General features: G+C 55.3%; 3 protein-coding genes across 3 annotated transcripts; 1 reads left to right on the forward strand and 2 right to left on the reverse strand.

Moving 5' to 3' along the window:
• Positions 1–780: 780 nt before the first annotated feature.
• Positions 781–2,061, reverse strand: D7B24_009352 (uncharacterized protein; the record flags this gene model as incomplete). The annotated part of the gene is made up of 3 exons (XM_028643427.1): positions 781–1,606; positions 1,666–1,924; positions 1,977–2,061. The coding sequence occupies 3 exons, from the start codon at positions 2,059–2,061 to the stop codon at positions 781–783; spliced, it is 1,170 nt and encodes a 389-aa protein (XP_028492972.1).
• A 1,904-nt stretch (positions 2,062–3,965) lies between these two features.
• D7B24_009353 (uncharacterized protein) lies at positions 3,966–4,791 on the reverse strand (the record flags this gene model as incomplete). The annotated part of the gene is made up of 4 exons (XM_028643428.1): positions 3,966–4,374; positions 4,509–4,528; positions 4,590–4,662; positions 4,742–4,791. The coding sequence occupies 4 exons, from the start codon at positions 4,789–4,791 to the stop codon at positions 3,966–3,968; spliced, it is 552 nt and encodes a 183-aa protein (XP_028492973.1).
• Positions 4,792–7,773: 2,982 nt separating this feature from the next.
• Positions 7,774–11,533, forward strand: ACR2 (DNA-directed RNA polymerase I subunit RPA2; the record flags this gene model as incomplete). The annotated part of the gene is made up of 2 exons (XM_028643429.1): positions 7,774–8,244; positions 8,309–11,533. The coding sequence occupies 2 exons, from the start codon at positions 7,774–7,776 to the stop codon at positions 11,531–11,533; spliced, it is 3,696 nt and encodes a 1,231-aa protein (XP_028492974.1).
• Between the last annotated feature and the right edge of the window lie 777 nt (positions 11,534–12,310).

The following is a 12,310-nucleotide window of genomic DNA, read 5'->3' on the forward strand; positions in this document are numbered from 1 at the left end:
ACCCAGTGCCACTCCATCACTCAAACAGCCACAAATCGAGCCTCAGAAAGCCATCTGGGCTGTCCGGTAGACACGAGTACATGGCGGTGGTGGCGCATGCAGTAATGTGAAACGAAAATGAAGAGTGGCCACTGCTTGAAGATAATGCCTGGGCGGAACAGTCCCGCGTTCGGAGAAGTGGGCATTCACAATCAGGTAGCTAGCACATCCAGTCACTGGGCACCGAGTGACGATCGATCAACAACAGCAGCAGCCCCAGAAAAGTAGGCGAATACTTATGTCAGTGGCTGTTCAGAAGTGCCCTTGGACGTCTTGGCGCCCCGCGCTCTACGGTATGCCACATTGCAACAGCGCTCTTTGACCGTGTCAAGCGGGTGACACATGAAGCCGCACGCCAAATCCGCCCAATCCGACGAATACAGGTATCATCTAGACAGACACTAACTTCAGAACTCCCTCAACACCTTGCATCTCAATTAAACAGTCTGAGATTCTACTTACTGTATAATTGGTCATATACTTAAAGGTACGTCAACTTGATTAGTTCTGAGCCGATGTAAAGCATAGTATAGTGGTTCAAAGTAAGTTTACCATTAACAAGTGTGGTTTCTTTTATCACGTCCTTACATGCGTGATCTTATTTTCGGCGTGTTCCATGGTTTATCTGCTGCCAGCGTGGGACAAATACTTCTTTGCTCGTGTACTCTTGTTCATTGATTGGCAACTCTACATTGCGTCCTTGAGTATTTGAATTGTGGATAGGTTGGCAGCCTGATGTGCTTACTGGACAGTATACATGCTCGCCCGTCCTGTCTGTTGTTTCGCCTCAGCCCCAGTCTTGTCCCCCGCCAGCGTCCTCTGGAACACCTCCTCCAGCTTGGGGAGCACGAGGTCCTGGTTCTGCGCAATCTGATAGTGGACCACGATTCGTCCGCTGCCGAGCTTCAGGCCGACATCCTTCCCGTATTGCACAAACGTGGCAGCGGAACATCCCGCCGCTGTCAGATCAAGCCAGACCATGTTGGTGTGCACTGGGTGAAGTAATTTGCCGCCGAGTCCCGTCCAGAGTGCCTCAACCTTCCTCGCCACATCGTGCGACGTCGTCAGCAGGCCGCCCTCGCCGTTGGGCCCCGTGCCGAACGTCTGGTCCACGGCGATCCGCGCCGGCGCCGCCACGACGCCCGACTGACGGAGGCCACCGCCGATGGACTTGCGCACCCAGCGCGCGTGCTTGATGGTTTTTGTCGGCCCCACGAGGATGCTGCCGATGGGGGCGCCCAGGCCCTTGGAGAAGCAGAGGCTGATCGTGTCGAAGAGAGAGCAGTAGTCAGCGAGGCTGCCAGCGCCGGATGCGGTGGCCTCCCAAAGCCGTGCGCCGTCGAGATGCATCTTAATATCGTGTTCTCGCGCAAAGGTTGAAATCCGCCTGGCCTCTTCCAGGGGCATGATCATTCCGTTGAGCGTGTTCTCGAGACTGATGACCCTGGTGGGGCACGAGTGCACATCGTCGTCGATGCAAACGCTGTCCATGACATCCTCGAGCGTGAGATGTATGCCGTTCCGCGGCACGACGGCCTGAACAAAGGCACCCGTTAAGGATGACACGCTGCGTACACGGTTAGTACGACATGGAATAGTTGTCGTCGCGCATGAGTAGAAACACACCCGCCCGCCTCATATTGGATAATGTGAGAGCGGTGATCGCTCAAGACGCTGTGTGGAGGCTGAGTGAGCAGAGACCGGAGCGCCAGCTGGTTGCCCATCGTCCCAGAGAGGACCAACAATCCAGCCTCCTTGCCCGCGAGGGCAGCAACGTGGGTCTCGAGGTCGATCGTTGTCGTATCCTCCTCGAACACGTCGTCAAACAGGGAGCCGACCCTGATGGCTTCGAGCATAGCCGGCGTGGGTGTTGTCATGGTATCACCTGTTTGCGATATCAGCGCCGTTGTGTCATCATTGGACGCTGTCAGGCTCACTTCTCAAGTCAAAGCCTGCTGCCCCCTTGTGACCCAGCCAGGTACTGGCAGGAGCAGCGGCATTCGTAGGCTTCGTGGTAGACATTGCTCTGGACAACGATGCCTTGTTCGGTGAACAACGAGTTGACCAATATGGGATACTCGTCAGTGGTGATCTTGTCCAGCGTTTGAAGATGGCCCACTGGCTGTCACACACCACGTGTCTGGACATGGCGGAGCTGAATCTGAGGGCTCGAAAGGGTGGGGTTTCATGCGAAAAAGCCCCCCTTTGCTGAGAGGGCGCGTTGATGTAAGGCGCCGGCCGGAGACAAGTAGTCGAAGGGCGCGTTCAGGTCTGGGCCGACAACGAAGCTCCTGTGCGGTAGGGGCTTGGGTGGACCATGAACGCCGTGGTCGTGTGGTTGCGGGGTCCTCCTAGCCTGATTGGAGCGTTCTGCCTTTGAACAGCCGAGCGAGGCAGGTGCCTACGTACCTGCCTGCCTGCGCCTTCGTACCTCATGGGTAGGCACCATACCTAATCCCATGTTCCATGACTTTGGCTAACTCTGGTTTGTACGTGGGAGGTGGAAGAAAATGCGTTGGAGAATGAATCAACTCTCATGATATAGAGTTCCGAAGTAGATGTGAGATTCTGCATGCACGGTAGATCAGCTGACGGCGCACTACCGCGAAGCACATCGGCACGCGCCATGCTGTACGTATGAGCATTTCGGGATCGCCCGCGACTGTGCCTCTCTCTGTCAGATCAGCTCTGTCAATACCTCTCTCCGTCGCCGTTGACTCGAATGAAAAAACCAGTGGTCCCACCATTTCGTCCAGTCAGCCAGGAGTGAGTAGGTATCCTTTGTCCGAAGAGGGGGAAGTCGGCTATCTGATGTGCTGATCCGCCCATTTCTGGCCCTGGCTGGCCTCCTGTCGCGCCAAGTATGTGCCAGTTGTCGTGCCGCCGTGATCAGCGGCATCGTACCTCGCACGCGCAGCAACCAATCCGGTGCTCGCTGAGAGGGCTCTTCATATGCACGATGCGCTGGCAAGTCGAACAGAGCACGCAGCAGCCGGCCTCGCCTCGCTAATAAATCGTGAGTATAGTCCCCCATTCGAGGTTGAGCTACCTGTCTCGAGATCTTTTCTGTTTTTTTTTTCTTTCTTTTTAAATGTTTTCCCCCCAAGCTTCTCCCCCCAAAAGTCACCGTGCTTTCTCTCATACCGCTCGGAACACCGGCCAGTCTCCTCCCAAGAAGATCAAATGGGCACAGCAGCAGTGCGCGCCATAGCTCATCTCATACTGGGAGCATATGGACACCACGCCTGGCCCTTCTGATCATGGAAGCGCCCAGCCTGTCAACCCACCTCCGACTGACTTCGTGGTGCGCGTCAAAGCTACCAGGATTGCCCACCCACCATCGCACACGAGAACTGGCTACAGGGTGACTCTTATGCTCACGGTGGTCATATTTTCTCATCTGAATAATTGGAAAGTTCGTATCATCGTCGTCATCCATCGTTAACGTATGCTGGTCCGCCGCCCAGTTCCAATTGGCCGTGTTGCCTCGCTGCCTTACGCAATGTCGCATTGCCCGTCACTGGCCAAAATGAAACACCTCGCGGTAACGAGGAGACATCATGAGCCTAGTCTGCCCCGCTCTTCTTCCGACAAAGGCTTCACAACGCTTTCTCCTCCTTCGAGACTGTTGTACCCAACCGTCAAAGACTGAGTGGTTATGCAGTCTTTCCAAACGTACATCGTGTTGAGATGAAGGCCTTCTCTTTGTTCATGGCGGAAGAATCGTAAAAAAATCTTTCATGAACTGCGAAATTTGCCGACTCTCCACGTATCCCTGACGTCTTGAGCCATTACACACCAGGCAGACTACTCAGCAAACCGAAACAGGCATCCAACGCGTGCCGGCTTGAAGCCTGCTGTGCGAATGAGCTCCCGCACTGCCAGCAGCCGCCGGTCGCCCAAAAGGCATCACGCAGCATACGATTTCACCTGTTGGCCCACTTCATGAGCCATTGAATGACAGCATCCAAGTTTGTCTCCTCCTTGGCGCTGATGCCGTAACAGCAGACTTCGCGGTGACCGATCGTCTTGAGGTCCAAAGCATCGATGAGCTCATCAACGGACAGCTTATTCGGCAGATCAGATTTGTTGCCCAGTACGAGGAGGGGGATGCCTTTCAAGGAGTTCTGCTCCATGAGCGCATGGAGTTCGTCCCGGGCCTGCTGAAGCAGATCTACATCGGCAATGTCGACGATGAAAACGATGGCGTTCACTCCTCGGCAGTACCTCTCCCACATGGTCCGAAAACGGGGTTGTCCACCAATATCCCAGCATTTGAGCGTGACGTGTCCCCGTTGCACACGCTTCATATTGAATCCGACCGTCGGGATCGAGCTACACAAGTTGACAGTTAGCCGAGTTCATCGCTGTCCGGGACCGTCAACCGAATAAGGGGGCCTGTATCGACGGCTTGGGGCTTGCTAAGGGTTGAGAGATCGCAAATAGCAGAAGGAGGGAGGGGTGCCTACTCGATCGTGAATTCGCCGCCCTGACCAAGGCGCGTTAGCAAGAAACAGGTGCGGCAAAGGTGCGTCGCGAAATATACTCACAGCAAGGACACGCAGCAGAGACGTCTTGCCTGCTGCTTGCAGTCCGATCATGGTCACATCCATTTCCGTTGCCCTGCATACCTGGTCAGCGAATACCGAGATTGCGCGTTGCTGGCCGCGACAGACGCTCCAGGAAGGAAAAATCAACGCACCAAAACGTCCTGAGCAACCAATCATACATCCTTCGGAACAAGCCTGCCATTGTAACGAAGATTGTGCTAGCAAAAAAAAAAAAAAAAAAGGGTAACAAGGTCAAAGAGGTACAAGACAAAATGGCGAGGCTGCTGTATCGGGTGCCGCGTGATGTTCGGCGCAACCAGGATAGACGGTGAAGGGAGGGGCAGCGGGGGTGGGGTATTAAGGTGAAGATCGGAAGGCTCTCCGCGCAGAGCAAGCCTGCGTTGATGTTGATGAAGTGAGTAGGCGGCAAGGGAGCGAGTATCTCTGTATGACCGTCACAGCTGGTCAGCGGTCGCAGCCTGCACGGAATGGCGCCGGAGGGGTGTGAATTTTGGTCGTGTGAGAGGTGGAGAGTGTTGGTTCGCGCCTGACGCAGTTGCAAGCGACAGAGTAGAATCGGCGGCAACGGGTAGATCAGAAGTCAAGGTGACGCTCAGATGAAGACGCACGAAGCCCCCACCCGCAACGAACCGAACGTATGGGCCAACCTGCGCAGGAACCAGGAGCCACAGAGGAAGCACAAGTTGTGCTGGGCCGCGTTGATGTAATGACGGTAGTCCAGCGGGACGTAGAGGCAATCGCAGAGGTCGGAGGCAGGTTCGGCAGCAATGCGACGCGACTGCTCAAAGCCTTGCAGTCTGACGAACGCCCTGTAGCGGTGATGACCAGGGTCTCATTCGTGTCCTCCTGCCGATGAGATGTGGAGTAGCAAGCAACGGCAGCTGCAGATGCAGGAGCAGGAGCAGGAGCAGAATCAGAATCAGAGTCACGATCAGACCGAGGCGCTTGAGAAGCCGAGCAACGCAAGTTCCCGAGTACGCCCTTTTGAAGACTCGTAGGTGTGCGCTGTACGAGGAGATGCGATGATGGCAATCAACGCTCGACTCAAGTATTCGTGCCGGGGTCACCACGTCAGTGCCCAGTGTCCGGCGGTGCGCACTATGTGGTGAACAGTGCTCAACGATGGAGTGACAGGCAATTTGAGGCCGATGGTCGGGCCACACGGCAGGCAGTGGTCGCTCAAAAATGTCTGTACGTCGTCGAGTATTTGCGGGGATGGAGGCCTAGCAAGCTTCTGAGGAATGTTGTCCGAGAGTGTGATGAGGAGATGGGTAAGCTTTTGACGGTGGAGGTTGAGGTCGGGTAAGGCAAGGTAGGTAGGTAGGTAGGTAGGTAAGGTAATAAGGTGAGGTGGGTGGGTGGGTACCTAGGTTTGGTAGGTACCGTACCTAGGTAGGTAGCTTGGGCTGCTTGGGTAAGGTAGCTAAGTAGGACAGACCGCAGTAGCTAAGGCACCTAGCCTGGCTTCATGGGTATGGTTTAGTAGTGAACGGCTCCTGGACCCCACGGCCCGAGGCGGGACGGGCAGGAGGACGGAGTAATAAATGGAGACAGCGCTTGTTCCAGTGACGTCCTTGACCAGGCTTCTAGGTACGCTTTACATGACTTCTTTGTGGTCTGGCCCCGTGATGGTCAGAGCGGCTAGCTTCACCAACATGCATTCATACGCGCCCAGCACAGTCTTCCTCCACCCCCTGCGCGACGAAATCGAGTCGAGTCGCAAGGTAAAGAGGCCGCCAACTGTTTAATGACGGTCTTTGTATTGGGCCGTCAGGAACCGTCGAGAGGCCGGCCGGTTTCTGCAGAGGCCAAGGCCCGAGGCCTCAGGCCCCCCAAATGAGCCGCCAGCTTAAGGTGTAGCCTCGCTACCTTGGTACGTAGGCACGTAACAAGGTGAGGTAGTAAGGGTGCCACCCTACCTGTCTTTCAACGTGTCTGCAGGGCGCCTCAACATGAATATGATACGTCGAGGTGACTGCATGCTGAGGCACTGGGACAGAAATGTACAGCGAACACCAGGAGTCGCAGCCTGCGAGGGGGCTTGCGCAGCAGGCTGGCAACCAAAATGGTTACGTGTGTGTGTGTGTGTGTGTGTGTGTGTGTGTGAGCGCGCGCGTGTGTTTGTGTCGGCCGGTTGGGGTCAAGCTGCAGGTCACGCAGCATGCCTCACTGCTTTCCGTCCTGGTCGGCAACGGGCGGCGTTAGTGCGCGTGGCCTCAACCATGGTGGGATGTCTAGATGGGGCGGACCGGGTATGCGACCTATCCAGCCACCGAGTCGGCCGACAGCTTCATCACTTCAGCGACGGCGAACTTGATGCAATGGGCCAATACGCCAACTCAGACCATGAGATCGGGCGTACCGGGAGCTCATGTGTGTTTGAGCCTGCAAGCAAAAACGGTCCACTTCGGTCTCTTGTGAGACAAGGAGTTAATGACACAGATCTCCAGATCCAAGCTGCTCCCCACCATGTTAGCCACCCTGAGATGAAGGCTACCTTAGTTCAAGTGTGTGCACAATTTTGCTTCTTGGCAACCATGACGGTCGAATCTCGATTGCCAAGTGAACCAATATAATATGCATGCGGTATGGTGTGTCTAAGCTGCGTTGAAATGAGTGTTCCTAAACAGGCCCATCCTTCGAATGTCTTCTATTATTTGATGTGCCTCTCATGCTCGAGGATAAAGACGGCTCTATGAGCATGGGATCAGGCAGGTGGATGCTCCGTCCACTTCAGAACCTGTCAGAGGCCCAGCCTGCCGGAAATGGTACCAATGTACGGCATGTTACAGGCGGCAGCGGGTCTATCGTTATCAGAACATTCACGGTGGGGCCATCGACAGCTTCCCGTCTCTTATCCGTCCAACCATTTGGTAGAATCACTCCCCGCCATCAATTTTTTTTTTCCACTGTCTTATCGTAGAGAGCTCCCGAGCCGATTTGAATTCATCGTGCAGTCTACTGCTCGCCATTCGAGCATCTGTCTAGACACCCACCAAGCAAGGCTTTTGGCTCACGATTTGCTGATCGCGCTGCCCAACTGCGACGACAGCATTTGCGCATGCACTCAATGCCAACTTGGGGCGCTGCTTAGAGTCTTTGCGCCGCCTTTTATCACCATCTGCCCGCCTTCCAATCATCCCCCCGACCCGGATCAGGCACCATGGCTCCCTCCGCCACCAACACGAAATGGGACCATGAATACAATACGCTGCGGCGAGAAAATCTTTTCAAAAACCCTCCCAAGGATCACACTGCCTATCCTGCGCTCCAGGCAGCCGTGAGCCCACACATCGAGTCCTTCAATGCCCTGTTCCGCAACGATGGCAAGCCGAGTTTGCTCGATCACGGCCTGGCCGACATTGGCACCAAGACATTTCTCGACGGCGACGATCGGACGCCCCAAGGCCAGAGGAATAAATTGACCATCCGCTACAAGGGCGTGAGCCTTCAAAAGTCACAACTGCCGCCTTCCAACAAGTACGCCAAAACCCGGGAGATCTTCCCTGCCGAGTGCAGAGAACGGCACGTCACCTATCGTGGCAAGCTCTCTGCCACCTTCGAGTTCCGCATCAATGATGGAGATGCCAAGGAGTTCACACGCGATCTGGGGCAGATGCCCATCATGGTCAATGTAAGCCAAATCACGGGTCTACGCTCTCTCTTTCTCCAGAGCGCACTAACTCACCCTCTCACAGTCAAACCGGTGTCATCTCGAGGGCAACTCGCCCGATCTGCTGGTGAAGAGGAAAGAAGAGTCCGAAGAACTAGGCGGCTACTTCATCGTCAACGGTATCGAGAAGATCATTCGACTGCTCCAGGTCAACCGACGAAACTTCCCAATGGCCATCTACCGACCCAGCTTCGCCAACCGTGGCGCCGGCTACAGCCCCCACGGCATCATTCTTCGCTCAGTTAGGCCCGACGAAACTTCTCAAACAAACGTCTTGCACTATCTTACCGACGGAAACATGACCTTCCGCTTTTCCTGGCGGAAAAACGAATACCTCGTTCCAGTCATGATGATCCTCAAGGCCCTCGTCGAGACGAACGACCGCGAAATCTTTGAGGGTTTGATTGGTTCCAAGGGCTCCAAGTCTGCCCAGAACACATTTCTGACCGACCGCGTCGAGCTCTTGTTGCGTACCTACACCAGCTACGGCCTCTACACAAAGACAGAGACTCGAGCGTATCTTGGCGAAAAGTTCCGCGTTGTCTTGGGCGTTCCCGATACTATGTCCCACTACGATGTTGGTACCGAGTTCTTGAAAAGGATCGTGCTCGTACATCTAGGAAATGTCGATGTCACGGAACAACAAGACAGCGACAAATTTAAGATGCTGCTGTTCATGATCCGCAAGTTGTATGCACTCGTTGCTGGCGAGTGCTCGGTGGACAACCCTGATGCCATCCAGAACCAGGAGGTTCTTCTCGGCGGCTTCCTCTACGGCATGATCTTGAAGGAGCGCCTCGACGAATTCCTCTCCACGGCTGTCCGCGCATCGCTGCGTGATTACCACAGGAAATTCCCCGCCAAGACGTTTACTTCTCAGGATTTCCAAAAGGATTTCCCTGCCACCATCTTCCGACTCGCGAACGAGAGCCTTGGCTCTGGCCTCGAATACTTCATGTCGACCGGTAACCTCACCAGCCCGTCTGGTCTCGATCTCCAGCAGACTGCCGGCTACACCGTTGTGGCCGAGAAGCTCAACTTCCTGCGTTTCATCAGTCACTTCCGGATGATTCATCGTGGTGCTTTCTTCGCGGAACTCAAGACCACAACGGTCCGAAAGCTTCTGCCCGAATCTTGGGGTTTCTTGTGTCCAGTGCACACCCCCGATGGTTCTCCTTGCGGTCTGCTGAATCATCTTGCCCACAAGTGTAGAATCATGACGGATCCCGTTGACACATCAACTCTACCTGCCTTGGTAGCTGAAATGGGAGCCGTGAGCACGTCCAGTGCCGCCACCGACGAGAGTGTTGTTGTCATGCTCGACGGTCGCGTGCTGGGCTTCTCCACGCCCCAGGAGTCTATTCGCATCGCCGACACGCTGCGGTACTGGAAGGTCGAGGGTACACACGGCGTACCCTTGGAGCTCGAGATCGGCTACGTGCCTCCTTCCAACGGAGGCTCCTACCCCGGCCTGTACATTGCATCCAAGGCGGCCCGCATGGTCAGGCCTGTCAAATACCTCCCCCTCCAGAAACAAGATTATGTCGGGCCCCATGAGCAGCCGTACATGTCCATCGCCGTCGTGGAAAAGGAGATCATCTCCGGCGAGTCCACGCACGTCGAATTTGACCCGACCAATATGTTGTCCATCCTGGCCAACATGACACCCTTCTCCGACTTTAACCAATCTCCTCGAAACATGTACCAGTGCCAGATGGGCAAGCAGACGATGGGCACACCGGCGACGGCTCTGGCACACCGAACTGACAACAAGCTCTACCGCATCCAGACCGGACAGACGCCTGTTGTCAGGTCGCCACTGCATAATGAGTACGGCTTTGACAATTTCCCCAACGGAATGAACTCGGTTGTTGCCGTCATTTCGTACACCGGCTACGACATGGACGACGCCATGATTTTGAACAAGTCTTCACACGAGCGCGGATTCGGACACGGTACCATCTACAAGGTGAAAAAGGTTTCACTCAAAGATGACTCAAGAAGTCGTACTGCCAAGCAAGTCACCAAGCTGTTCGGTTTCGCCCCCAACAGCTTCGTCAAGGGCGAGTACCGCAGCATGCTCGACGAAGACGGGCTTCCGTACGTCGGCCGCATGGTCCAGGAGGGAGATATTCTTTGCGCCTATCACACCGTCACGGCAGACTTCAACGGCAATCTGACCAACCTCGACGGCCAGACGCAATACGAGAAGTACAAGGAGTCGGAACAGGCGTTCATTGAGGAGGTGCGCATCATCGGCAGCGAGAACGGCAATGAGCCGGCGCAGACTGTATCGATCAAGCTCCGCGTTCCTCGTGCCCCCGTCATCGGTGACAAGTTCTCTTCTCGTCACGGACAAAAGGGTGTCGCCTCGCAAAAGTGGCCTGCCACGGACATGCCCTTCACTGAATCTGGCATGCAGCCTGACACCATTATCAACCCGCACGCTTTCCCCTCGCGCATGACTATCGGCATGTTCGTGGAGTCGCTTGCGGGCAAGGCGGGCGCGCTACACGGCCTGGCACAGGACTCGACGCCGTTCAAGTTTAACGAGGAGAACACGGCGGCCGACTACTTTGGGCATCAGCTGATGAAGGCGGGCTACAACTACCACGGCAACGAGCCCATGTACTCGGGCATCACAGGAGAAGAGCTTTCGGCCGACATTTATATTGGTGTCGTGTACTACCAGCGACTGCGTCACATGGTCAACGACAAGTACCAGGTGCGAACGACGGGTCCCGTGGTGCCGACCACCGGGCAGCCTATCAAGGGCAGGAAGAAGGGTGGTGGTATCCGTGTCGGTGAGATGGAGCGCGACGCCCTGCTGGCGCACGGCACAGCGTTCCTCCTGCAGGACCGTCTGCTCAACTGCTCGGATTACACCAAGTCCTGGATTTGTCGGTCGTGTGGCTCGTTCCTCTCGGTGCAACCAACCGTGTCGCCGTTCGTCGGTAAGAAGAAGCAGATCAGCACGGTGCGGTGTCGCAGCTGCGCCAAACGGCTCGACGAGACCGACCTCGAGGGCGACAGCATCGAAGGCGAGATTTGGGAGGACGGTCAGGGCAACCAGTGGGTGGGCGGCGACAACACGACCGTTGTAGTCGTGCCGGGCGCGCTCAAGTACCTCGACGTCGAGCTGGCGGCCATGGGCGTCAAGCTCAAGTACCGCGTGGACCAACGGGATGCGCCGAGGAAGGGGGCGCTGAAACCGATGAAGGCATTGGATGGCGTTTTGGGCAAGGCGTAACAATGGGGTTTGAACGACTTTTGACTTTGTATCAATATATCTTTTTTCACGACAACGGAATGGAAAGAAAGTCACTTGCTACTGTGTCTCGCAGCAAGTGGCTGCTTTGCTGCTTTGCAATGCTCAGATCTGTGTGCGGTCAGACTAGGCAGACCAACTCGGACGCAAATCTTAAAAGGTAAGAGGATGAATGGCTTGACGAACCATCTCGTGCTACCAGTGTACCGATGTGGAGAAGGAGGGGCAGCGTAGATTTATTGCATATCGGGACGCAGGTAGCCGTGTAGGCAAGACTTGACCTCTCAGGATGAGGCTTGGTTGGGTGCGAAGGGCGACGCAAGATCTGTAGGTTACCGAACGTTGATTGATGAGACAATCCCTCAAGGTCTTTGTGTTGGTGGTTGGAAAGAATTCAAACAGGCTTATCTGCGTGTGTGGATGATACAACAGCTACGTAATCATTTGCCTCTGGCACACAAAGCCAACGCAGGCAAGTGCTCGCAGCGATAGGCAGAATGGTCATCAAGTAGCAAGGGAACTCAAAGTTGATGCTTTGTATCTCTTTGCCCTGACTCTGATAAGGCTCTCGTGAAAGTCGACTCAGGTGGTCAGTATGGGGGCATCAATATGGAAAACGTTGGGCAGACTGGGGAGGGTACAAATCAGGAGCAACGGCAAAGGGTGCGTGAAGACTTCTTTCTCCTGGTTTTTTCTTACAGCCAGAGAGAGGTACTTGACCTGCTGGTAGTCGGAGATCTGACTGAGACTTCTCTTATT

The sequence above is a fragment of the Verticillium nonalfalfae genome, assembly GCF_003724135.2.
Source record: "Verticillium nonalfalfae strain VnAa140/NRRL 66861 chromosome Unknown scaffold_92, whole genome shotgun sequence".
In the NCBI taxonomy this organism is placed as follows: domain Eukaryota; kingdom Fungi; phylum Ascomycota; class Sordariomycetes; order Glomerellales; family Plectosphaerellaceae; genus Verticillium; species Verticillium nonalfalfae.